Source organism: Micropterus salmoides, unplaced genomic scaffold (genome assembly GCF_014851395.1).
Source record: "Micropterus salmoides isolate LMB-PRFRI ecotype aquatic unplaced genomic scaffold, ASM1485139v1 Ms_hic_scaffold_20, whole genome shotgun sequence".
Lineage (NCBI taxonomy): Eukaryota > Metazoa > Chordata > Actinopteri > Centrarchiformes > Centrarchidae > Micropterus > Micropterus salmoides.
In genome coordinates, this window is record NW_024041151.1 from 19,157,645 (window position 1) to 19,184,914 (window position 27,270).

At 39.9% G+C, this 27,270-nt stretch overlaps 1 protein-coding gene across 2 annotated transcripts; it reads left to right on the forward strand.

Annotated features, from left to right (window-relative positions):
* Window positions 1-2,793: 2,793 nt before the first annotated feature.
* On the forward strand, window positions 2,794-27,193 carry npdc1a (neural proliferation, differentiation and control, 1a). 2 transcript variants are annotated; one of them, XM_038733582.1, is made up of 9 exons: window positions 2,799-3,111; window positions 13,900-14,049; window positions 23,211-23,318; window positions 23,433-23,675; window positions 24,130-24,196; window positions 25,433-25,523; window positions 25,664-25,743; window positions 25,909-26,008; window positions 26,124-27,193. In XM_038733582.1, exons 1-9 carry the CDS (start codon window positions 3,006-3,008, stop codon window positions 26,193-26,195), a joined length of 1,017 nt encoding a protein of 338 aa, XP_038589510.1. In that variant the 5' UTR covers window positions 2,799-3,005; the 3' UTR covers window positions 26,196-27,193. The 2 variants fall into 2 exon arrangements, with proteins under 2 accessions (XP_038589511.1, XP_038589510.1); XM_038733583.1 differs by lacking the exon at window positions 13,900-14,049 and having other exon boundaries at window positions 2,794-3,111.
* The last annotated feature ends 77 nt before the right edge of the window (window positions 27,194-27,270 follow it).

Genomic DNA, 27,270 nt, shown 5'->3' on the forward strand with positions numbered 1-27,270 from the left:
TAGTTTTAGTCATTGCGCTATTTTAGAGGCATTCATCTTTACTCTATTTAAAGTTTAGTTGTCATGTTTATCTTCAGTAGAAAAATAAAAAGGTAGCCTATTAGATTAAATCTGATATGACATGATTCCCAGTGTGGCTTATTTTTGCTTTTTATTACTAAACAGACCACATAGAGGAGCAGACATCTGCAGACCTGGCTGCCCAGAGAGGACTGGCTGTGCTGTCGTTGTAATGAGGGAGCTGTAGACACACAATTACTATTTTTAACTGAATGTCAGAAATACAGAAATATTAGGGATGAACTATTTCCAAAGTTACACTGAATTACGAAGTTTGACAGGAAGGAAAGAGAGAAATTTCCCCTCCTTCATAGGAAAAAAAGCATGTGCAATGTAGGCTCTTTAATATGTCAGTTCCTGCCACAACAAATGAGACAACCAGTATGACAAAGATATATAGACATAAATATACTTGTACTTACTATATTCTATTTACCGCATCCATATCCTTCCTCCTCCCTGTGTTGTTATTTATTGACTAGGCTAATGACTATATTATCTCTACTATCAACATGTCTTTATTTTATTCAGTTATCAGTTGATTTTCTTTTATCATCTATTGAATAATGAAGTCTTGTATTATGCCCACTAACCTAATTATACAGTGAGGAAAATAAGTATTTGAACACCCTGCTATTTTGCAAGTTCTCCCACTTAGAAATCATGGAGGGGTCTGAAATTGTCATCGTAGGTGCATGTCCACTGTGAGAGACATAATCTAAAAAAAATAAAATCCAGAAATCACAATGTATGATTTTTTAACTATTTATTTGTATGATACAGCTGCAAATAAGTATTTGAACACCTGAGAAAATCAGATCTTCTCTAGATCAGTCAGGTTTCTGGGCTGTCGCTGAGAAACACCGAGTTTGAGCTCCCTCCAAAGATTCTCTATTGGGTTTAGGTCTGGAGACTGGCTAGGCCACGCCAGAACCTTGATATGCTTCTTACAGAGCCACTCCTTGGTTATCCTGGCTGTGTGCGTCGGGTCATTGTCATGTTGGAAGACCCAGCCTCAACCCATCTTCAATGCTCTAACTGAGGGAAGGAGATTGTTCCCCAAAATCTCGCAATACATGGCCCCGGTCATCCTCTCCTTAATACAGTGCAGTCGCCCTGTCCCATGTGCAGAAAAACACCCCCAAAGCATGATGCTACCACCCCATGCTTCACAGTAGGGATGGTACTCATCATTCTTCTTCCTCCAAACACGGTTAGTGGAATTATGACCAAAAAGTTCTATTTTGGTCTCATCTGACCACATGACTTTCTCCCATGACTCTCTGGATCATCCAAATGGTCATTGGCAAACTGAAGATGGGCCTTCACATGTGCTGGTTTAAGCAGGGGAACCTTTCAAACCGTGATGTCTTAGTGTATTACCAACAGTAACCTTGGAAACGGTGGTCCCAGCTCTTTTCAGGTCATTGACCAGCTCCTCCCGTGTAGTTTGGGCTGATTTCTCACCTTTCTTTTGATCATTGAGACCCCACGAGGTGAGATCTTGCATGGAGCCCCAGTCCGAGGGAGATTGACAGTCATGTTTAGCTTCTTCCATTTTCTAATGATTGCTCCAACAGTGAACCTTTTTCACCAAGCTGCTTGGCAATTTCCCCGTAGCCCTTCCAGCCTTGTGGAGGTGTACAATTTTGTCTCTAGTGTCTTTGGACAGCTCTTTGGTCTTGGCCATGTTAGTAGTTGGATTCTTACTGATTGTATGGGGTGGACAGGTGTCTTTATGCAGCTAACGACCTCAAACAGGTGCATCTAATTTATGATAATAAATGGAGTGGAGGTGGACATTTTGAAGGCAGACTAACAGGTCTTTGAGAGTCAGAATTCTAGCTGATAGACAGGTGTTCAAATACTTATTTGCAGCTGTATCATACAAATAAATAGTTAAAAAATCATACATTGTGATATCGGGGTTTATTTTTTTTTTAGATTATGTCTCTCACAGTGGACATGCACCTACGATGACAATTTCAGACCCCTCCATGATTTCTAAGTGGGAGAACTTGCAAAATAGCAGGGTGTTCAAATACTTATTTTCCTCACTGTATATAGAACACTTGCATTGTTTTTGTTTGTCTTGCATTGTTAGGGTCACATGGAAACAATACCAATACTAACGTGATTAGTATTTATTTTTTTAAATATTATTTTTTATTTAATTAGCCTATCAATGTTATTCTATTAACTAATTTTATTATTCACCTTATTTGTGTTAATTTCATTCCTTAACATTGTCTTTCACAATCGTAAATGTGCGTTGGCAACACATGTCAAATGTCATGGCAATAAAGCCTCTTGAACTAAATTGAAGACTGTGAGAAGTTGTTGAATTAATAGTTAATAATGTGGAAGAGCTAATCGTTAACTGTTGTTTGTTTTTTTTAGTAAAATAATTGCCTTTTCTTTCTAGTGGAAACAAAGAGGAAAGAGCTTTTTGTTTTACCGCCTCTTACTGTGTGTGCTACTACGTTTTATTTTATTTAATGAAAGGACGCCCCTTTATGTTTCATGTTTCAATTGCATTAAATCAAAAAGGCGACTTTGAACAAATTGATAATGGATTACTAGTCCATAACTGTCTGCATAATACTGTTATAAAAAAACATACTGTGGAAAACACAAATCAGCTGTCTGTTCTGTGACGACTCGGTTTTTATTTAGGACTTTATGAGGAGACCGTGAAGGCAGCATGTCAAACACACGCACACCACCTCCTTCCCTGCCTGAAGCTCCGCTATCTTTAGCTCTGCCACGGATTACAGTGCGCAGTGTGTGGACAGACGGCGCCGTGCTACCTGCTCGGCTCATCAGCGTGTGAAGAGCTCTCGCATAACAAAAAAACAAGCCCGAAACAAAAAGAAAAGTGATGGCGGAATGACAACAGCCTCCGTCACCGTTTGCGGTTCACCGTCACCGAGAAGACCCCAAGGATGCTGCTGCTCTCCAGCCCGCGGAACGGACGCCAGAGCCGGGCCTCGCTGCTGCTGCTCGCCGTGGTCCTGCTATGTGCCGTCCGTGTCAGTGCACATCTACCAGGTAAATCCACCTCACAACAACACACACACACTAGCACCAGACAAAACCATTTATCCTCGCTAGTGTAAGCTCATTTTCAGATATCCCCGGGATTGTCTGTCTCATCGGTAATACTCATTGGGGCATATTTTACTGATGAGCTCGTGACAAACAGCAAGGCAGAAGGAGTTTTTAAACTCACCGAGCAGGCTACGGCGTTTTAGTGAAACACGTGTTTGTATTTACTTTTTTTTACTGATGTTCATGGTGTCATTTTGTTGCCGTTAAAGTCGCGTGTGTGGGATATCCCATGAGTTTAGACAGGTTAGACAGGTAGGTTTACCTCTGAGCGAGAGAAGAGCACAAGGAAAAAACTATGGTGAAAACAATACAAATTCCCAAATGCCTTGTATGTTCACAGATTTGTTAATTTTGCACCAATCTTGCCCAGATGTAAAGGAGTAGGTCAAATTTAATAGAAATAGCCGTGCTGTTGTTATGGAGCTGCATTTTAATTATGTATTGATGTAGGTTTTCTTTGATTAGTTTGTCGATTAAACAATATATAATATCTTATGTGTGTGTGTGTGTGTGCAAGGGTAAATGGTCTCCACACAGTGATGATTGCTGTTGACTGTGCAGAGGAGATAATCTGCTTCTCAGCACAGAAACCATGTGGGAGATCCACCAGCTGGACTCTCACAGGTAATCTTCAGCCTTTTATCTGAGGAACACACACACTAGAATCACACTGAACATTTACTGCCTGGACAGACCATAGACTGTATAGGCCTGGACACAGACCTGTGTGGATTTATAGGTTTTTATATATATATATGTGTGTGTGTGTGTGTGTGTACTTCTAGTGGTTCACTCCAACCCATTTTGCTCATGCCAGATAAAGAGGATATGACACAGTTTTTGTTTCTACCATATAGGGTAAATTTAAAGTTCTTGGACTTTCCACTTTTCATCACCTCACAAAACCAAATTCTACTGATGCGAATGACATTATTTTCTCTGTCAAGTGCTGGGGAAACTGTGGGGAAAAGATGGTTTGATGACATACAGCAGTTTTCCATAATTTTGTGCAAGATGGAGACGTATAAAGCTGGTGACACACTGTATCCTCCAATGTGTCTTTTGACGCGTTTAGAAAAGAATAGTATGTCTGCTGTCAGCAGTCGTGGGATTTTGCTGATGTGATGTGTGATTTTTTTTTTCGTCACATGTTACATTTGAGCGCAGCGTGTTCACATCGGTGCGTGACAGTGTGTCAATATGTGGGCTATTGTTTGAGCATACTGTGTTGAAATACCAACACGAGGCGAAATTAGACATTTTTTGCTCTCCATGACGTAGGTGTTTGCAGCAAATGGCATAATGGCAAAGTTAATTGCACCACGTGAAAGACTGCTAAGTATATTGGAGGCATCTACAGAATCAAAAAGCACATTCAGTATTTACAGCGGGTCAAGTTTCAGGAGGAGTGTGGCGGCAGCAGCATGAAGTGCATAGTAATCAGGTGGTTGATTCAGCAACCCCTGACACGTCATCATGTGTCAGTGTGCCAGAAGGCTTTGACAGAACATTTGGTTCTTAAGATGGAAGAAATCCAATATTCTTACCTTAACTCGCAGAATATATTTGTAATTCAGGCTCAGTGGGGCACGTTGAATTCACGGCATCAGAAAAGTCACTTGTTTCACTGAGAAACAAAAAGTTCTTGTCGCTCTAATTTTAGCATTTAATTGTGGAAACATCATCTTCACTTCTCAGTATTCTAATTCAGCCAGATCGTTGCTGTGCTGCCACATTTAAATGCCAGGTTTGTCATTCACCAAACCCACATAGAATTGGTGTGACTATTATTCAGAGAGCCGCTGCCTCTGGTCTTTTCTTCCGCCAGGATTAAGCTTTAACGAATCATATCTTCAGTGTGACACACGCGCACACACACACAGTCACTGGCCACCTTTTTTGATGTGCTGCAAAATTAGTCATCTACATTGTAGCGGGGATTGAGAGCAATGAAAAATCAGGGGAAGGGGCACACAAACACTACCAGGAGACATAAAGACCACTGCGTCGGTTCAAACGTAATGCTTCATATCCTCATATGACTGGAGATTAAGTGTAGTTGATGTATGTTTGTATGCAATTAAAAGACCACGCATCTGGCTGGAATGAGGAAGGCATAGGATTAACTCAAGCTTGTATGAGGAATCTTTCCAAAACTGTAAGGGGAGAGTGATAATGTGAGGTTACTTTAGTGCTAATAAGACAGTGACACAAATGATCATCTGTAATACTAGGGCACGTTCACATACATACATACCTTCAATTTTTAAAATCTTAGATTAATATTGTGTGTGTGAACACAGTGCTTCCAGGAAGTCATTTAGAAAGTGCTCCTCTGGATTAAAATTGATGTATTTTGTAGCTTGTGTGGTCTTTGAGGGGATTTGACATTACCAGCATTCATCAGTGAGAGAAAGGCAAAATCCACTTATATGGTGATAGCCATCATACTGAAATTACACACTGGCCAGAAAAGACCCTCTATATTATTGATCTTCCGCATTCTGGTCCTTGTTGTCTCATCTTGGAACTCTGAAAAGTAAGCGGTCAGCCAAAGCAAACCACTGCTCTATAATGCCAGACCTTTGGTTTCTTCACTTGATCGCATACTTGGCTACCAGACCTCTCCAGGAAATGAGAGGACCGCAATTAATCAACTTGATCAAGTCAGAGTCAGCACAGATTAGCTGGAATGAATCAAGCTATGCCACTCCAGTTTTAGTGCTAGACCTTAATCTAAATTGTTGTACCAAAAGTTGTGTCTTTTATCAACCCAGTCTTGTGATTAAAAACTGACAAATCAGGAAACAGCCTATTACTGTCAGCAGTTTTGCATGCACAGGTTTGCATTTGTGTGTAGCCACATCCTTACCAAGAATGTGCACTTACCTAATTTAAATAGAAGCACCAATCATATCTAATGCACGGTAATACACTGCGGAAGAAGCATCAGCACTGATGCTTCTTCCGCAGTGTATGTTTAGATACTATAGGAGGTGACATGACACTAGGTAACACCCCCCCCCCCCCCCCCCCCCCCCCACACACACACACACACACTTGCTAATAACACCTAATTTTAAGGTAACTGTGATCCAAAGCAGCCCAATGGTTTACATCTGTCAATCCAGTTAAAGTAATTGCAGTAATTGAATAAGCTTTCAGAAGAAGTGAATTATTACATCTCAGACTGTTCTAACAACTGGACCAGCCAGAGGCGAACAAACACAATGGCCGTGAAAAAAGACTAAATCATGTAGCTTTTTTGCCACCTGTTTGCTGCCATTGTATAAATGATTTAACCTTTGTTCTGTTTGCTGCGTGGTGTGCTGCTCTGCTCCCCGCTAATGATAATGACACTAATTATCCCCTGTGAAATGGGTTAGACTCGTAATTGTCTGACATGGCAGAAGTTACTGCAACAGAAAAGACAAATGACAGGCGCAGGCAGAGATAAGTCAGAAGAGACACTGCTGCAGCAGGAGAGGAGAAAAACAAAGACCTGTTTCACCTTATTCTTCCACAAACTGGCACTCCATCCAGGATGAATTTTTTTACCTTTTTACCTTTATCTCTCTCTACTCACGTAACCACAAGTGTTTTTCCTGCCTCAGCACTACGATGTGTCTGTCTGCGTGTGCTTGCACATTTGTGTTAAACAGGTGCAAAGTCATGCCCCATTTTCCACCAAACTGTGGCAGACATTTCTACATGTACGAGTCACTGCATCACATTACGGTGGGAAACCAACACCTACACTACACTAGTACACTGAAACTGATAAGGTAGACCGGTTCCATGTATTTAGTCATCTTACTTAAGCTTAGGGCTCTCTGACACTGTTTTCTGAGAAGTGATGAGGTATGGTGTTAAAGACTCAGAGCTGACTGAGCAATTTTCTTTGCGAAAATGAATTTGCATTTGAACCTGAAACCTACATGTATGCTTTCCATTTGTCAGCATTTATCCTGGCTCATCCGATCAGAAGTTGTTTTAATGCCAACGCAAAGCCAAGGAACTCGTCCAAGACGTACAAAATGTGCTGTCCTTTGTCATACGTGCAAAAAACCCTTTTCTTTCTGTAATCAGAGATTGTGTTTCTCTTCCAAACACACACTTATTTTTTGATCACACTATTTTTAAAACTGTTAACATATGTCCGCCCCTTTATTTGCATTCCTGAATATAGCTTTCTTTGAATGTTGTTGGTCTTGATTTTCCTTTTTTACATGTTTTAAATTCACAAGTTTATTGGAGTGGATATTATGTGCACTACCCACTACTAATGGGCAATATAAATATCAAGATATATGTAATTTTATTTTCCGATATCAATAGATATATGATACAGTATTGACATTTTGGGGGAAATTCAATTAAGAACCTGTTTTATAGATAAAGTAATCACATAGTTTTTTACAGAATTTTTTTGGTTTTGGCTAATCTATTATGAAAATGATTAAATTAGACACTTGAAAAAAATCAAGGCACTTGAGCACATAACAGCTATGGGTCCATTAAATTTTTATTGTAAATATTTAAAACGAATTAACGAGTGTCTGTTCTTTCTATACAACAAATCCCCTATTTGGATGGAGTAGGTGATAAATGGCCAGAGGGCAAAAAGGATAGCTACCACTGTTGAAACAGTATGGCAAATGATAAATTTAAATTGTCTAATTGCTTGTCCCAGTTGACTCCAATGACAATAAAGCACCAGAGACAGACTGCTTGGCGTTTGTTTGTTTCTGTCATTTGAGAGTGAAGCACGGTGGATAAACAGAAGCACAGCAGGATGGTTACACAAAAAGCCACACACACATACACAAACACATGTACATGCACTTTATCCATGTGAAAATAAACTATGTGGTTCCATAAGTTCAGAGCACCAAGCTGAGCTCTTTTAATGTTTCCACTTGATTTGGAGTGTTTGGCTTACTTCCTGTTTGCTATCAGAGGGTCAGGAAACGCACACAATGGGAGTGTATAACCCCACTGGCATGCTCATTTCCACCCCTCTCTCTCTCTCTCTCTCTCACGGATTTTGTGATATTTGCTGTATTGTATCTGTAGAACAGCTTGAAGAAGCACAAGTTAGCGGTGACATCGAGTATATCTCTGTGTGTGAGAGTGTAGGTGTTTACCAGGCTGTGTGTGAGAATGCCTCTGTTTTCTTCCCAGCTCTTGCTGGCAGAGCTGCTGCTGAGCACACAGCCTGGCAACAGCAGCAGCAGATGGTTAGGAAAGTCATTTTTTACTCATTCCAAGGACTACTGTCCCCGAGTTACATAATGTTTTTTCACACCTCCACTGTCTTCACCGATACCAAACGATCTAATGTACTGCTGGGCCGTGTTTGTTTTGGTTCCCTACCCCCCCTTTCTCCATCTCCTTGTCTTATTTTGTATTTCACTTCCTCTGTCTCCTTGATTGAGCTGTCTAATTAGCTATAGCACTGTGTGGGAGGCATGTTGATGGGAGGCCACCTCCTATGGCGACTTGACATTCACTTCTGTGGCTCCTTTTGTTATGCTGGTAAATAGATTTGAGCTGCTTTGTCATATGATATATGATCTTTACTTGTAGAGCTGTAGAGAAATATCTAAATGTAAGTTAGGGGAGATGATGATAATGATAATTTCCATTTACTGTTGCATCAAAAGCATATTATTGCAATTTAGTAATGACAAAAAGGTGTTCATGCAGCTGAATGCTGTTTTCGATGTATTTGACTTGTATATGCTCTTCCCTGATTTTCACGCTTCCGTTGATTTTTCTCACCATTGGCCTGCCTCACACATTCATAATGACGCACACATACAGTAGGTTTATACCTAGGTGTGTGTTTTCGTATGTATTAGTGCTTGTGTGTGAGGAGAATAATTATCTGTATTCATGCGACTGCAATAGGTTCCACTGTATTAACTTCACACATAATGAATAACAGACGACGTGGCGGCTAGAGGTGGTGAAATTCTAGCTTCATTATAAACAGCAGGGATTGAATGTCTCTTCCCATTAAGTCTTAGACACGAGTGGTTCGTTTATGTGGGAGGATTAGCAGATTTGCCTTTTTTGTACATGGTGACCGGTATGGGTCCAGACAAATACATGGAATGATTGAGCAATTGACTGAGAGGCAGTCTCTTACGATGGATTATCTCAAAATTACTGCACCAATGTCTCAATTCATTCTCCTGTAATACTGACGCCTAGACGTACCATGCTTTTACTACAGACAGTCTCACTCTGGAGCTGTTTTCATCACTGACTGACATTTAAATAATGGCACATGTGAACATTTTAAGAAGTCTAAAGCCTCTGTTTATCTCATTTGTTCAAAAATGTGAACTGAAAGCACTTCATAATGCAGTGAATAAATGTAGTGCATGACAGATTTCTGTACAAAAAAAAAGAGTGTCCCTGACTAAGAGCCAGTTTGGTCTTGAAACGTTGTACCTATATGGAACATTAACGGGGGCAGTCAACAGTCTTTCAGTTACAACTTTGGCCTCAAAATCTCAACAAAATAGAAAAACAAGAGAGTCATGTTTTTGTGTACTGCACAGTGGTGCTTTCAGCTATATGCCAATTTAAGCAAGCTAACATGTGCACAGTGACAGTGCCAACATGCTGATCTTTAGCAGTTATAATGTTTACTGTGTTCACTAATGTAGTTTAGCTTTTTCGCATGCTGGCTGACGCTAAATGAAAAGTCGGGGTATCATTCATTAGGTGCATTTGACTTCAAGTCAGCTGTAGTCATCTCAAACACCCCTATTAGGCTTCATCGTCAGGGGATGTGACATAAGATCCAGCCCTAGCAAGCACACGTCCAAACACCCAGGCACGAATCTGACAAGTTGGCCAATACTCGCAATGTAGAAAGGTCAAGGAGCTCGAGACTGGAATGGCTTGTTTGATCTGTGACATGAGTGCAGTCATCTGCACCTGATCTTGTTTTAAACAGCCCTTGATCCTCAGACAGTTACCGGATCAAAGAGTTAAAAAATGGGCGGTAGAACAATTTGACAGCAGGACTTGTGGGTGAGGTGGGGAGAATGAGACAGGATAGAGAAAGGGCAGGTGACTTGATATGGAGTTATATAGTAATAGTTGAGAACTGAGGTTATTTAATAATGACATTGCTTGGCCCAACTATTTGGGCAGTGTTAAACCACTCCCAGCCATGCAGCATTCAACACAGCAAAGACATCTTTATTTTCAGTAAAATATCTTAGACTGGCATAGCAATCTTCTCTCAATTTAACAATGCTCAGTGAAGAAATGATGAACGCTTCTCTCTAGTAATTTTAAAAAAAAGCAAAACTGCTTGAAAATGAACTGGGTCCAAAATATTAACTGTTTTTCCTCATAATAATAATAAACTGAATCATTTTGGGTTTTGGACTGTTAGTTAAACAAAACAAGCAAATTTGAAAATGTCAACTTTGGCATTTTCACAATTTTTTTATAGACCATATGATTTATGGAGAAGGTAATTAGCAGATTAATCAATAATTAAAATAATATGTAATATATATATATATATATGTATATATATAATATGATACTGTACCCTTTATTTGATCAACATCTATTCAAGCTAGCTAAAATCTCTTCTTCTTACTTCCAACAAGAGATCTGAAATACTATCTGCAATTATGCTTGTGTGTGGGAGTAAGAATGAAAGCTACCACGGAGGTAAAAGAGGGTTAAAGGGAGACTACATCTTGCAGATTTTGAATGTGAGTGAATCAGTGTTTTTTTGCATGAAGTTTTGCGGCTTAGGGCATGCACATGCACACACGTGCCCAAAAATGAATTATAATTAGTTTACGCCATTTACACCAACTGTACACACTCATATAAAATACCACAAGGACAGTCTATTTCTATTGGCACTTTTCTTTTCCTCTAAGGTCATGGGTATTGAAGGAAATTAACCAGAACACTTGAAAAGATTCAGTGAAAAGGTTTGATACCTGGAGGGAAATTAAAAGGAAGGCACGTGGCGTGGTAAAAATAGATGCCACAACAATTGGAGGAAATATTTAAGAGAGTGAACAATCTTGGATGGAAACGAGAATGAGGGGGCTCGGCACACGAGCATGTTACACTCACAGGGAGGTGGAATAACTTGACAACGGGGTCGAGAGCAGGTGATGCTGTAATTAAATGTAGAGGTGACAGATCTGTTGCTAGGCCATGGTAACAGAAAAAGACAGAGCATGACTTTCAACAACAACCAACGATCAAAAGCGCTCAGGCACCTGCATAGTTTTATGCCAATGTGATTCATGGCACTAAGCAAAACATCTGCTTTCCCAAGAAATCTCCCATCACCTCCTGCTCTTTCTGTATCTTTGACACAAACAGAAAGCAAAACAAAGTTTCTCCAATTACACCTGCGTCACTGTGCTGCCTACTCCCTGAGGCAGACAAGTCAATGACATTTTAGATTTTAGCATGTGTGTCTGCCTCCCTGTGGTGCCCCTGTTATGTGTAGACTTAAGATAAGATAATATGAACCTTTATTCTTTCCCGTGGGTATGTGGAATGTATATATCTTTTTATAGTATATAGTGTAGTATATAGTATTTGTCTTTCAATCTGAGGTATTTGCACACTTTTCAGATTTTAATTCGTATTTGTATTTAGTTTAATTTGTTTCCAGTAGTGTTCAGTAGTGCAGATTTTTTTGTATCTTTATTACTACATGTATTCTGTAATACAAACATTTGATTGGCAACTCTTTTCAAAATGTAGTTATATTCCATTTTCATTAATCAATATTTCATCATTAAGTAACCTATACAAAGAAATCTGTGGCCTAAATCAACAGAATTTATACAATGTACCTTGGAGGACTGTATCAAAAACAGACCAAACTGTCCATGAAATGCAGATTGTAAGAGAGGGGATTGTGCATTTAGTCAAATGACTTCCCATATCCCATATAACAGTGGTTCTCAAAGTGAGACCCCCAGGAGTCTTTGAGGTGGTTCCAGGGGCAACATAGTGACTGAACGCATGACTATTTTGGTGATGGATTTCATACACTTTCTGGAATAAAACATCTAAAAGGCAAAATCCTATCAGCTGGGCGTTCCTGGGACAAAATCTTATCAAATGGGGGTCTGTGGTCTAATTTGCGTCAGTTTAGGGGTCCTTGACATGAAAAAGTTTGAGAACCACTGCCATATAACAAGTCAGTAGCAGCAGTAGTAGTAGTGGAAAATGGGTAATATACATGAACTCTGTATTGTCACAAATACAGTGATTAATCCACACTAGAGTTATGAGCAAGAAATACACACCATAACCACATGGTAAAGATTAAATCTTATATCTATTGTCTGGCAAGCATCAGTGTCCAGCCCCCTCTTCTATCTGCTCTTCGTCTCTGCAACACTCCCTGTCTGCACATGTGCTCCTTCAACAGCACATCTTCCCTGTTATATTACAGGCCTTGTTGCCATGCAGGTCATTGAGATTTCCCCCTCAGCGAACTCCTGTCATGTGTAATTATCTCCCCTTATGATGCAGTTGGAAAAAAAAAATCAGGCTAAGAAAGGAGGAATGACTGTACTCTGTTTCAAAACAGAAAAACAATAATTTTCAATGTAGTTTTTTTTTAGTTATCTCATAGACCCTATGTGAGTTCTGATTTATCAATGCCACATTGTAATGGTTAGTTAATAAATCAAAAAATAAAACAAAACATCAAACTGTTGACTACAATTGGCCTGTTTATCCACTTCTGTAAAACATTTAAATACTTAAAGTAAAAATTTAACATTTATCAAAATGTTCTTCCGTCTCACTGGCTACTGCAAAGGTATGACCCACCAAGCTCAAACCATTTGTTTTCATGTTTCTTTACAAAGGGGGTTTTAACAATGCTGATCTGTCACCTTTAGACATGAACAACCTTGACTTTTCAGACCCAGTATCTCTCAGAAATGCTGGGATCCTCCATCCTCTTCCCACCTTACACAACCCCCTGTCAGTATCATCACCCTCTGTGCTGTTCACCTTTAGCTGGCCCGCAGTGCAGCTCTGCTGGTCTCATTATCCACTCTAATAGCGTCCCCGTGCTCCACCTGCCCTCTGCTACCAAACACACCTGCAGTGGTTCTGTGACCCACTTCTTCCTTTGTGTATCTGTGCCGGATGCGTATGTGTTTGTATCTAAATACGGCCTTTGGGTTGTTTTTTTTGTGTCACACTGGCAGTAATCAGGTCAGGCGGTTATCTAACCTGATTGCGGGCAGGTCTGTGAGAGAGCAGCTGTACATCACTCTTTACTTTGGTTTAACCTGACACAGATTGCCAAACAGGTGGGGCTCACTGCATTGCAAAATGTGCTTTTCTTACTGTCCAAACATTCCTGTCCTATCTGGCAAACCTTGCCTATATGGAAGCCGTGATGAGGTTACAGCAAACTTAAAACTGTTTTCAAAATCTCAGTCAAGTTGTTGAAGATGTTTCATTTCTGGATAGAGCTGAAGAGCAGACATATCCACTAATGAACCGAGTGCCGGTTATAAAGTTGAAGCATCTCTTATTGAGGGCATTTTGTAGTACTTCTTTCCACACACGGACTAATATTTAACTGCCTCATTAAAAGCATAATTTCTGCATCACAGGGGAATACTAATGGAACTGTTGTCGTCTCTCTCTCGCTCTCTCTCTCTCTCGCTCTCGCTCTCACCCACCCAGCTGGCAGTAAGTGCCCTCGTCGTTTAGACTGTGCCAGAGAGGGACGCCACTACTGCAGGCCTGGCTCGTCCCACTGTGGCTCCTGCCTCTCCCCATTGGAGGAGAACGAGAAGGGACGCTGCGTGGTGAGGAAGAGGCACCAACAGCATGGTATGAAATTTAATAACAAAAAAACATTTCACAGACAGATGCACTCATGAAGGACAGATTCACTACATATAAAAGCTCCTGCTTTTCACATTGCATCTGAAACTTAAAACGGTAAAAGTAAATTGGTGAACTGATACAGAAAGAAGGGATTTCAGAGAAGCCGCCCTTTCCCAGATTTTCAATCACACGGATTGACTAACTCATTCAGTGCATTTATATGGACACAAATAACTTGCTATAGTAAGATTACGTTAAGATTAGCTAATTAGACATTCAATGTCTGGAAGATTTATGGTACCCTGCAGGCTAAAATCAAATAACACTACAAAGAAATGGAGAAGAATGAATCATTGAATTTAGAGTACACATTGGGTTTGGTTTATCGACAACATTTCATATGTATAACATACACACGTCAGACATTGTCAGGGTAAAGATGCAGAATTATTGTTTTGATTATTTATATTGTTGGTGTTTTCACAGCCTCCAGCATTACCTCTGTTTGAATTAGAGCTAAAATTGATTAGTTCAGTGTATCAACGTAGTTTATTTATCATTTTACAACACAATGAAATGAAAGTTTGTAGTCCCTTCAAGCTACACGTGAATATGGTAACATACAGTTATTTATATAGATATATGCATACATGTATACACCCAGGAAATAATTCTACAGTGCATTTTTTGAATTTGCATCTGTGAGAATTTAAATAGTAGCAACAAGATAGTGATGATCATACGGTTTTTCGTCTTCACACAAAAAGTGTCAATTTTGACTGCGTTTGAGCACCAAGCAACATCGATGTAAACACAGAGTCTGCCTCCTCCTCATTTAGCAGAAGTCTTGCCCTCTGTCACGGTCCGCCCGGCAAGTGCTTCACCCGGAGAGATGGAACAGGTCTGCTCTTTAATCCGAACCCTTCTTTATCCAATGTCCACTGACTGTGTTTCTGTCGTGTTTCCTCAATAAAGACGGAAAGAAAAAAAAACTTTAAAGGAGCTGTAGGCCGCAGTGTCTGCATGCGCAGCCATTTAGTTAGTTTAGTTGATCAATTTATTAGTTGTTTGACAAAAAAATGAACAGCTATTGTGATGATCAATCTATCATTTAAGTTGGTTTTCAAGAAATAACGTCAAATACTGTGCTTCCAGCTTGTGGGGATTTGCTGTTTTTCTTTGTCTTTTGTCTTTATATTATTGTAAATGGAATATCTTCGGATTTTCGACTGTTGATCGGATGACACAAGGAATTAGAAGATGCCACCTTGTGCTGAAGGAAATTGTAAAGGAACATGTATATTGTTTTCTTGTACATTTTAGCCAGACAAAGCCATTAATTAATTAATAGAGAAAACTATTTTACAAACACACATCTGTACACTGCATGTCTAGTGTGTTTGCTGAAGGAAAAGACAGAGAAGACTGAGCTTGGCAAGAGTAAATTGAAGACTGATGAATAACCAGCTTCTGCTTATTCTAATTACAACCTGAATTCCAGTTAGATAACCTGCTTACGTTTTAAATGAGTTACAACAATCGCTTCACTCTGGTTATAATGAAATTATTTGAGTGCACGTAAACGCACTGACTGACTCACTGCCATTCTTTCTCTGTTTTCCTTAACATCTTCACTCCCCTTTCATTCTTATTCACTGTCTTTTCTTTTCAGTTGATAGCTGTATCCTGTTGCCCACATCTCTCTTCCACTCTGCCTCTTTCTCTCAATTGCCTATTGATTCTGTGCTCTCTTTCTCCTCCCCTGCCAATCTTAGTTTGATCTCTTTATTCCTTCTCCCTTTCAGTATCTCGTGTATCTCCTCCAATTTGCTCTTTTCTTGTCCAGTTCTCTTCTCTCTATGTCCTTGTTGTGGTCCTTGCCCTCCCTCCTTCTCCCACCCATATCTCTGACAACTGTGGTGCAGTCTGATCCTGTGTTTTTTTTTAATCCGCCTCTGCCCCTGCTGTGTCTGCAACACACACATGCACCGCCCCGCACTGGCGGCTTTAATCACTTAGATGACATGCATCTCTCTCTCTCTCCCCCTCTCCTTCTTGCCCTTCATCTCCATCACTGAATCTAATGTAATTCAATGAAAGAGCCAAGCTGCAAAAATAAATCTTGTTTTTCTGATTTCCATGGCATGGCATCGCACTTCTGGCACGCACGCCATGCTTTAGGACGGCACTGCAGAAATAAGAGAGAAATGGCAACATGTTGTGTGTATTTGAGTGCACTGTTTGTGTTTATGTCTGCTAGTGGACACGTGTGCGTTCTCTGCAGGATTAATAATTTAGATGGGTCTGCGGCAGTAGAGGATACAATACAAACTTGGCTGAAATTATAGGCGGCAGCATCAGAGAGAGATGTAAACATGAGAAGGATGTATTGGACAGAAAGGTCACATCGTGCAGGAGAAGAGAGGATTTGTAGCGGCACCCCCATATGGTGATGTGGCCTGGTCAGTTAGAAGAAATCACACTTTGGATTGTATTTCTATTTTGTGTGTGTGTGTGTGTGTGACACCAGCACATCACAGGCCTCAGCTAAGCTCCCTAAAGTGGTTACATAAACCCCCGAGAGACCACAGTACACAGTGATCCACATGGGATACCGACTGTCTCTTTTTCACACTCGCATGCACAAAATCATATATACACAAACACACACAACGTGTTGAAATGAAATGAATGCGATTTCACTCCTAAATATAAATATAATATTTGGTTTGTCAGTGGCAGCGCAGATGTCTTAATGCATCACAATAACAGAATAAAGTAATGCTGCCTTGTTGGTTTGGCAGCATTACTGACTGCAAATTACACCTACAAAATTCAGACCTCTGAAGTCATTCTGTTGACACTTCACAGGAAATATGATGGCTGTGTTTTCAGGACGGAGCAACTGATTATCTTAAACTTTAGTATGCTTGCTAAAGCATGAAAAATACACATTTTCAACACTAAAATACAGACGCATGATTTGCCTGCACCCCCACTATACGTCCATTCATTCTCTTTCTGTTTCTCTCACACACGCACATGTACACTCAGCTTGCATCAGAAAATGTACCCATTTGTTCATCCAATTCAATTTCTAACTTGTCCCATCTCATCATCATCATCATCATCAAGCTGACTCACTGGCTGTGCAGTGAGGTAAAATTTTGAGCTTTTCTACTTTTCTTTAGAATAATAGTAATGTAGAGCATTTTTTAAAGTCACATGTTTTGATAGACTTAGCTGCTCCGATTGCATGTGTGTATGTACAGCAGAAAAAGTGCATGATGCGTAATTCTGCATCAGAGTGGCAGGATACAGCTATGCCCTTATAATAAGTCCATCTCATCCAGGATACTGCAGTCATGCTGGTCTTACACCACCCAGGATCCTACCTCATCAATGCAGCTCTAGAGTCAAATCAAATTCAAATCCTCAGAGTAGACTGTGAGGCTACAGCTCCTGCTATAAGGCTGCTTTACTCCCTCCTACCACATCATGGACTTAAACGGGCTTAAACGGGCTGTCAAATTGATCTTGGTTGGTCATTGGTCCATTTTAAATGCCAAGTTAACATTTTTAAATGTGCTTTGGCCTTTAATAACTATTTTTTATCTCCCTTCTGCATGAATGCATTTATCTTCTAGGGACAAAAATACAGTGATTATTTTTCAATTAAATCAACCAATCAATTATCAAACTAAATTGTATGACCATAGTATTGCTCTACTAAATTATTATTAATGGCAGGGCTAGGGTACTGGCGACCTGTCCAGGGTGCACCCCGCCTTTTGCACGATGTAAGCTAGGACTGGCTCTAGCCCCCCACGACCCTGTATGCAAGATAAGCGGTTGACGATGGATGGAAGGATGGAGGCCAGGGCTAGGGTTTAGCTCTCTCTTCCTTGTAATGTCATGGTTCTTACTCACTTCGAGAGGGATGAAACTCCCATCTCACACCACATCTTTTACTGATATCTAAACTGATGTTCCTCTTTCTTGCTTCCTTTTCCTCTGAATCAGCTTCTTTGTCATACATTTATTATACCTCAGTGGCCTTCCACATGTTGGTCTGTTCTTGTAGTTTGATTGCCTGTAATTTGCAGGAATTCAATGTTATTCTACTGTTGCAATCACTGGAAATCACACTGTATGGAGTCTATAATGTCTAATATTTCACATACTCAGTTCAGAGAGGAAGAAAGTGCATAGTAGGTGAACAAGTGAGGCAGGAAGTACTTTTTATTGTAAGTAGAACCTGCTTGTATTTGACATGGAGGCGTGCACTGCCATTGGTAAACATATAATATGCCTCGAAGCCATGTACTTTGTTCAGAAGACACATAAAAACACACAGTGAATGGTAAGTATTCTTTATATAGTTAAATCATGTATGTGCTGAAGGCAGGGCAGTTTCTATGTAGCCTGGTGTCCTCCTGCATCTCTTTCTCCAAAAATATGTATGCAATATATAATAGAGCATTCATCAAACTGTAAAGACCAAGACACTCTCAACAGCTGCTGAGTGGCTCAGCGACACACAACATGAACAAATATCCTGCAGCAGTTTACTTTGCTAACAAACAAGTTACATCACTAAATTGATGGAAAGCCAAACTAAAGTTTTACACCCTTTCAGTGAAACAGTGAATTGCTTTTCTTTGCTTTAATCGATAGAGATGAATATCTGATATCACTACTGTTTTATCTTAAACTTAAATTTATTTGTATACAGATTTATTTGCTGTCAATTGGCCTAAGTTCTGAAGAAACAAAGTTGTTGAAACAAAGGGTGCATTTTTTAACATGATTGATGAAAGACTGGTGGGACTATTTATTGAAGGTTAGAACATTTACCATATTGACTTGAAGCTCTGCTGTGACTAACTATTTATAGCAGGTGGGTGACTCATTGTCACAGTTATAAGGTACGCCACCTTACCAACTTTACAGTTCATGGGCGAAATTACATTTTAACTGTGCGCCACTCCTTTGTTCCAAAAACAGATTAATAAAGTTGATGTGTTTGTGTTTAAACCGTGACCTTTTTGATCTGTTTCCTTGTAGACCTTTTCTCCAAACAGTGGAAAGAGCTCATGAATTAGAAAGATGTGAAACTAGCAGTGCACTTTTTGTATTTTGAGTCCTGGTTTCGGATATATGAGAATGAGCTATCGGTCAAACTGACCCCATTTCTCTGTTTTGACCCAGTCTCTCTGTAGTCTCTCTTCCTTTCGCATGCATCCTATTAAATTACCCACTAGAGGGCAGCAGGACACACTCACTGTGAACGGGGAAGCCTTGTGCTCAGTGACAACTTCCCCTTCTACTTCTAAGAAAGATTGATGATTGAAGATTTAAGGAATTTATTTCTCAGTTAATTTATTACCTTTTTATGTTTTGTTTTTGGCTGTTGGTTGAGGACTCAATTTGTCATTTTTCTGGCCTTCACTTTGGGCTCTGGTAACTTGTGGTGGACATTTGACATTAAAGGTTCAGTGTGTAAGATTTAGTGACATCATGTAGTGGTGAGGGTTGCAAATTACAACCAACTTTCCAGTCTACCACTGCTCTCTACCCTTTCAAAGAGTGTAGGACAGCTACGGTGGCTGACACAGAACAACGTGTCTTTTCTGAGACAGAAGAGATGAGCCAGTCAAGAAATGAGGTTTCTTTAGGTATATTATTAAGAGATTATATTTACTTAAATATAGTAAAACCATATATTATTGTCACTTGGCCATTGACAGATAACATGGAAAGTGTAAGCAAAGGTTCAAACACTCAACCCTAGGGTTGCAGGTCCTGCACTTTACCAGCTGAGATAACTGAACAACATGTCAATAAAAATTAATGTACAGTCTGCTCCAAAAGTATTGGAAGGCAAATTCCTTTGTTTTTGTTGTTCACTGAAGACATTTGGGTTCAAAAGTCTTCAAAAATCACCCTTTGTTTTAGACCACAGCATTCTTAGGTGAGCAAAAGTAATGGAATAAATAATCCTAAAGTAAATAACATTTAATATTTGGTGGCATAACCCTTGCTTGCAATAACTGCCTCAAGCCTGCGACCCATCGACATCACCAAACTGTTGCATTGTTTATTTGTGATGCTATTCCAGGCTTTTACCGCAGCTTCTTTCACTTCTTGTTTGTTTTGAGGTGTTTTCCCTTCAGTCTCCTCATAAGGAGGTGAAATGCTCTATTGGGTTAAGGTCAGGTGATTGACTTCTAAAACCAGTCTATAACCTTCCACTTTTTCCCCTGAAGAAGTCCTTTGTTTTGTTGGCAGTGTGCTTTGGGTCATTGTCCTGCTGCATGATAAACGTCCTCCCGGTTAGTTTCAATGCATTTCTCCGTAAATTGGCAGACAAAATGTTTCCGTACACTTGTGAATTCATTCTGCTTCTACCATCATCAGTTACATCATCAATAAATATTAATGAGCCTGTTCCAGAAGCAGCCGTGCACGCCCAAGCCACGACATTACCTCCAGCATGCTTCACAGATGAGCTTGTATGCTTTGGATCATAAGCAGTTCCTTTCTTTCTCCACATTTTGGCCTTTCCATCACTTTGGTAGAGATTAATCTTGGTCTCATCGGTCCATAAGATTGTGTTTCAGAACTTCTTTGCAAATTTCAATCTGGCCTTCCGATTCTTCCTGCTGATGAGTGGTTTGCATCTTGTGGTGTGGCCTCTATATTTCTGCTCTGAGTCTTCTTCCAACAGTGGATTGTGATACCTTCACCCCTGCACTGTGGAGGTCGTTGGTGTTGCCACTTACTGATGTTTTGCGGGTTTTCTTCACAGCTCTCACGATATTTCTGTCGTCAACTACTGTTATTTTCCTTGGCCGACTTGTTGGACGTCTGTTGCTCAGTACACCAGTAGTTTCTTTCTTTTTCAGGACATTCCAAATTGTTGTGCTTGTTATGCCCAATGTTTGTCTGATGGCTCTGGTCGATTTTCCTTCTTTTCTCAGCTTGACAATGGCTTGCTTTTTTCCCATAGACAGCTCTCTGGTCTTCATGTTGGTTTATCCTCTTTAACAGGAAATGCAGTCTTTATAGGTTTGAACCAAGGGTGAAAACTTAGACTAGTCATGCAGAGCTATTTAATGTTGATGATGACAATCAACCTAAAAGGCAACACCTGGGTAACAAGAAACATCTGTCAGTCACATGTTCCAATAGTTTTGCTCACTTGAAGAATGGGTGGGTTCAAACAAAGGGTGATATGTCCTCATGAGTTGTTTAACACATCTAGATGTGAATACTAGGAAATGAGAGCTGAAATTCTGAACTCTTGTCTCATACTCCTCTTTTGATTTTAAACCCAAATATCTTCAGTGAACAACAAAAACAAAGGAGTTTGCCTTACCGTTCCAATACTTTGGAGGGGACTGTATGTCTTACATTCTCCATCTATCCACTATCTAATGGTTGAAAATATTGTTTAGATGCAAAACTTTTTTTTGGAAATAAAGTGAAAATGTCTGAGAAATCAGTCCTGTTTAGAGTTTCTAAACAAGGACAAAGGCGGGCAGGAAGGGAGTGTGTGTGTACCGGTGTGTTTTGGGGGAGGAAGACATGTGAATGGTTTTTAAGTGGGAAAATGGAACGGCACAGTGTGTGTGTGTGTGTGTGTGTGTGTGTGTGTGTGTGTGTGTGTGTGTGTGTGTGTGTGTGTGTGTGTGTGTGTGTGTGTGAGAGACCCTCAGTCCTTTTCGAGCTGTTTAGTATTTGTTTGTTTGTTGTACCCAACCACCCCCTGGGTGCTTCTCAAGAGGTTATGGGTCATTATCAAGCCAGTGACAAAACTCTCTTACACAAGGAGAGGTGTGCGTGCTTAGCCAGCGTGTGACAAACCACACATATACACACAATTGGCACTTTTTTTAGGTGAATTGTCAACTTCAGCCTTAGTGGTGTTCTCAAGATTTCCCTTTAAATAAATACCGCTTTTTTGAGATTTCTCTGAAATTTAAACCTGTATTACCCCATGCTCCTAGCGAGCACACTGGCATAGTTGGAGCTCTCAACCACCTGCAAAGTACAGATGGCGCATCCCGCCTCTACAGACACCTGCTATGGAGTGCACTAAATGGCCATTAGTGGAGGGGGGTAAGAAAAAAACAAAGCAGGCAGTGAAAATGCTGTCATGTCATAGCATCCACATTAGCTCAGCCAGATGGCCAGCCTTCTGGAGTGAAAGTGACACTGTTATCATTAATGTGATGTAGGTGGTTGTGATAATATGTAATACATTTGTTGAGATAGATTTGCCGGCACTGGTCATTTATTTTTGTCGCACTTGTTTTTACATGGATGTTATACAAAACAATTTTACCTGTATTGGCTCCAGATGCTGAATGGATTATATCATGCTAAATTAGCTTTTTATCCAAGCAACTTTTTTTTTTGAGCTTTTTGGATTCTCAACTTTTTTTCTCATAACTTGCTCTCCAGCTTTGAGTGCAAATACCTATAATTTGATGTATTGCAGGGTAACTTTGATTACCTCCATTAGTTGTGAGCTATGGGATCTATTGTGGATGCAGCAACTGAAGCCCAGTGAAGCCAAAGTTTGGCTGATTGCTCCTGCCCCCTGCGGTGGTTCCTCCCCTGGCCACACACACACTATTACCCCTTGTCGCCCCGGAGACTACTGCAGGAATGTGACTGACTGTCTGGCCGTAAGGGCTGTTAACTACAGTTTAGTATTGTCTCCTTTTTTATTTATCAACCCACAAACAAACAGCCCACATGGACACACTCCCTGTCCATCACTTCAGAGGCAACACCCTGAAAAACACATGTGGAGGTTGGGGGACAGGCATGTATACGTACCTAAACCATATGCGTGTGCTCGCTGTCTCTCCCTTACTTACACATTACACACAGTCATGAAGGTGGACAAGCTTCAGTTGCTCCTCTGTTTGAATATTCATATGTTAATAATAGTAGAGTGTGGCTAAATGGTTGTTGATATGGCAACCTCAGTCATGGATGTTTTGCCCTGGTAACTGTGCCTGTGATACATATGAAGTTACTGTGATTGGTTACTAACTTTTTCGGTTTTTGCTGTTTACAAAGACGATTAAAATCCATTTAATTTTTGACAAATTTAATTAGTAAAACTTTGAATCTTCTCTGTTCTTCAGGCAAAGTGGTGGTCTACCCTGACGTGGATGAAGAAATTGATTACATTCACTCTGTCATCGAAAAACAGGAACTGATGAAACCACCGAAAACACCATCCAATCATCTTGGTAAGAATACTGAGCGCAATCATAAGACAGAAAAGTATTTTCTTCCTGCATGTCCTCTAACTGACAGTAATCTCCATCAGATATTGATTATGACTATGTTGCTGTCTTACTCAGTCTCTCCAGCTGCCATCACCTCCCAGACAGAGGATAAAAAAAGCAAGACAGATGCCCCCAAACTGAAACAGAAAAGCCAGAGTCGTCCATCGGGTGAAACCATGCATGCCACCACTGCATCCCCCGGCCCTGTAGCTTCTGCCCTTCCTAATACACCGACCCCCCAGCCCAGGGCAACTGGAGTTGAGGGCCGAGCTGGTCCAATAGCTGTGCCAGCACCCAGGAATGACAGCATTTTTGTCAGTGAGTATGATTTTATGTCTGCAACACAGTAACAGTGATGCTAAGAGAGCAGATCCCTCTAGCAACACTCAGAAAGTGAAAATTATTTTTTATTAGATGGTAGGGGAAAAATTCAGGCGCTGATACAAGATGTACCAGAAGGGTGTGAGCAGGTGATTGATATTGTGGGTATATTTTGTCAGCCTCACTTCTTGTTAAACAATTTTATTCTTCATTTGCCCTAACAGAATACTACAGAATTCTCATAACACTATGTTCATTGCTTTTGTGTTGGATATAAGTTTACCCAAAATGACCTTAGCAACACTTGATAAGAAAAAAAGCTAAGATATAATTATGTTTAGCACCCATTAGACATGTCTCAGCATCTGACTCCAACTCAATCATTCATTATTTACTCCTTAACTTGCTCTCTTCCTCTTTCTTTTCCTCTTTCTTTTAAATCAACCTGCAGTTCTTATTTCGCTGTGTGTGGTTGTGGGCACTGTGGCAGTGATCCTGGCAACTGTGTGTTATGTCAAGTAAGTCTGAACACATTCATAAGTAAAAGCTAAATGTGTGCATGTTTTGGAATTCTCTAAACCAAATTAAATACAATACAAAGACCAATCTTTGTATTAGTGAGTATTAAATGTATTACTCGGAAATAGCAGCCAGCGTGCAGCGGTGTGTTAACAGCGAACAGCTTATGGAGTTAAGCTAAATACTGGGTCTGGAGTTGTTATTTAAAGTTTTCATCAGTGAGGGATTTTTTACATGGAGCCGAAGTCGGTCTCCTCTTCTCCAAAACAAGCGGAACAGCTTGTAACAGCAAGTAATAAAGCTCATTAAACATCACGTTACTCCGACACACAGGCGGACACAGACGTGAGTCTGGCCAGCTGATCAGCAGCTCTTGTTGGCTGGAAATGTTTTAATAACCTTCCAAACTGTCGTAATTTAATTTTTGTGTTGCTTTCTCTGTGCTGGAGTTATTTTAAGAACTTGATGGCTTTATCCAATTTGTTATTGAATTTGTAACGAAATTTATCATGTGTCTCTTCATTATCCTCCCACGCAAAAAGCTGTTTTTAATGGTCACACATAGCCTATAGTTTTTCATTATATTCCAATCAAATCTAATGTTCATTTATAAACTTTGCTCATGGATAGTGGTTACTAAATAATGATGCCTATGCATCACTTTATGCGCAGTATAGGCCTACAGCCTATGTCAGCTGGTTAATTTGCCTAATCTTTGCAGGTCCACCACGGTGGAAACACACACAACAATGGGCTGAAGGAACTTTTTAGTTCCTCGAAAAGAGACTTAAAAGTCCCCGGGTACTTTTGATTGAAACGCGGCTAAACACTTGCCAAACAGTGGATCACCTAACAAATCTGAGCCATAGAACATTCAAATAAAATAAAAGAAAAACTTTTTTCAGTCCCTTTTCCTCAACAAAATATATATATCTTAATAGAAAAATTAAGTGTTAATTCGTTTTTGATTTATTTATTGAACATTTGTTATATTGTTATTGAGGAAAATTATATGGCGAATACAATGCCCAGCCCTGCTGGTGGGTCAATTTCACTTTGTGTTTGTTGTTACTTCACCATTATGATCATTTATACATACTGAATACACTTTGGCTCTTAAAATCAAAGCATATTTGTTGTCAACTGTGAGCTTATGTTAAAGGATGTTATAATGCCAGAGGCAGGAAACAGCCCTCCATATTGCATGCGACTCAGATTCATGATGCCCTCCACAGGTTGGAGAAAGAATCACGTCTAGCTCAGAAGGTCGACTACCCTGCATTTGGAGGGGCAGGCGCAGCTGCTGGCGCAACCAGCGGTACCTCGGTAAGCTCACAGCTCTTACTTCACCTAACTGCTATTTGTTTAAATTTCTCACTTATTCTTTTGCAATAACCACAAGATGTACTGCACTGTGCCATTTTCATATGTATCATCCACACTTCCTTCTTCTGTTCTGACCCCAGATGGGAGACAAGACTCTGGCCCAAAGTGCCCAAATGTATCACTACCAACATAAAAAACAGCAGATGCTCTCTGTGAGAAGGTAAGTTTTGTTTTTCTACACTCTTTCTTCCACTCCCTCCATTTCCCCTATTTTATATTCTTCCTATCTTTATGCACACTTCAAACTTTCAACCGCAACATCCTTTGACCTTTTTACCTCTTTGCCTCAACTTGGGTGTGTTTTTTTTTTTTTTTCCTGCTGCAGTCACAAACCTGAACAGAAAGTCCATGACACTGAGGTCACATCAGATGAGGAAGAAGTGGGAGGAGATTTCACAGTATACGAGTGCCCCGGACTTGCACCGGTTGGTAGAGACACACACACACACACACACACACACACACACACACACACACTAAACTTATCATTTCTGATTTTGTTTAATGACTGATAATCAGTTTTTCTTACCTCCTCAACAGACTGGAGAGATGGAAGTGAAGAACCCTCTGTTTGATGACTCGACTTTACATTATCAGGGGAATCACAAGTGAATGCTAAACACTTTACACACACACACACAGAACCCACTTGATCTTACACTGCATGTATAGAAATGGAGGATCCTGGCAGAAGATGAGGTGATAAAAATGATTGTTTTTTTTCTTGACCCTTTACTATGTCTGCCCTGAGTATGGCTTTTAATACTAAATATGTAAGCTGGGTTTCTCCTTAATTTATTTCTGTCACTGTTTCCTAGCATCCCTGTCCTTTAACATGAGGTTTTCTGAGTCCTCCTGGACATGTCCCTATAGGTGTTTTGTCCTGTTTAAATGTTAAACTGTTAAGTTAAAATTTTGTCCTCCACCTTTGTTATTTTCCTTTATTTCTGCAGCTGTTCACAAAGAATAGCAGACAAGTGTACAACACATACACACACATACACAAACATAAGCTGAGAAACAGGTCCCCTCTCTTGTTCTGTCATGCGTAGATAATGGCTAAACCACATTCCTAATGGATAGGAAATAATTAAAATCAGATCTGTCACAACTCTGTATAAACTCTTTAACCCAACACAAGGTTTAGCATTGAAAATGTTACCATTGGTGTTGCTTATTTTATTTCTTGCCATATAAGCTGCAAATAAAGATTTTAAAATTATAAAATATAAATATATATGGAAATGAAGTACTTGATGATGTCTTTTTGCATGGTTTGACTGTACTGTGTTTGAATCATGGCAATGCTTTGATGAAATGTTCTGCCTCCTGTATGTATGCATCCTGTTGTTGGAGGAGGAATGTACAGTAAAAGTGACTTCTGAGCACTTGAATGAAATGTTTGGAGACAGATTATACTGATGGATGTGTAGGTGGTAAATATCACTATCTTGTATTGTCCCTCTTTCCTCTCTGTCCTCTTGTTGGTCCCAAGTTAAACTCGTGCTGCAGAATGTACATACAAAGAGTGAAAGTGTTCACTTTTTATATATATTTGTACATGCAGACCAAGGATTGGAATTAAAACTTTTTACCACATGTGAAAATAACTTTGTTTAACCTTTTGTGCTGGTCATGGTATACATTTAAAGCTTTGATTGACAGGAAATGATTGTACGAGATGCAA

What these genes read in the sequence shown, in the direction of transcription:
- npdc1a (XM_038733582.1), top strand. Translation starts at nt 3,006, where the DNA reads ATGCTGCTGCTCTCCAGCCCGCGGAACGGACGCCAGAGCCGGGCCTCG. An exon ending in GAAGAGGCACCAACAGCATG is followed by an intron (nt 14,050 to 23,210) that starts GTATGAAATTTA and finishes TCTGTTCTTCAG; the next exon opens with GCAAAGTGGTGGTCTACCCT. An exon ending in CAGATGCTCTCTGTGAGAAG is followed by an intron (nt 25,744 to 25,908) that starts GTAAGTTTTGTT and finishes TTCCTGCTGCAG; the next exon opens with TCACAAACCTGAACAGAAAG.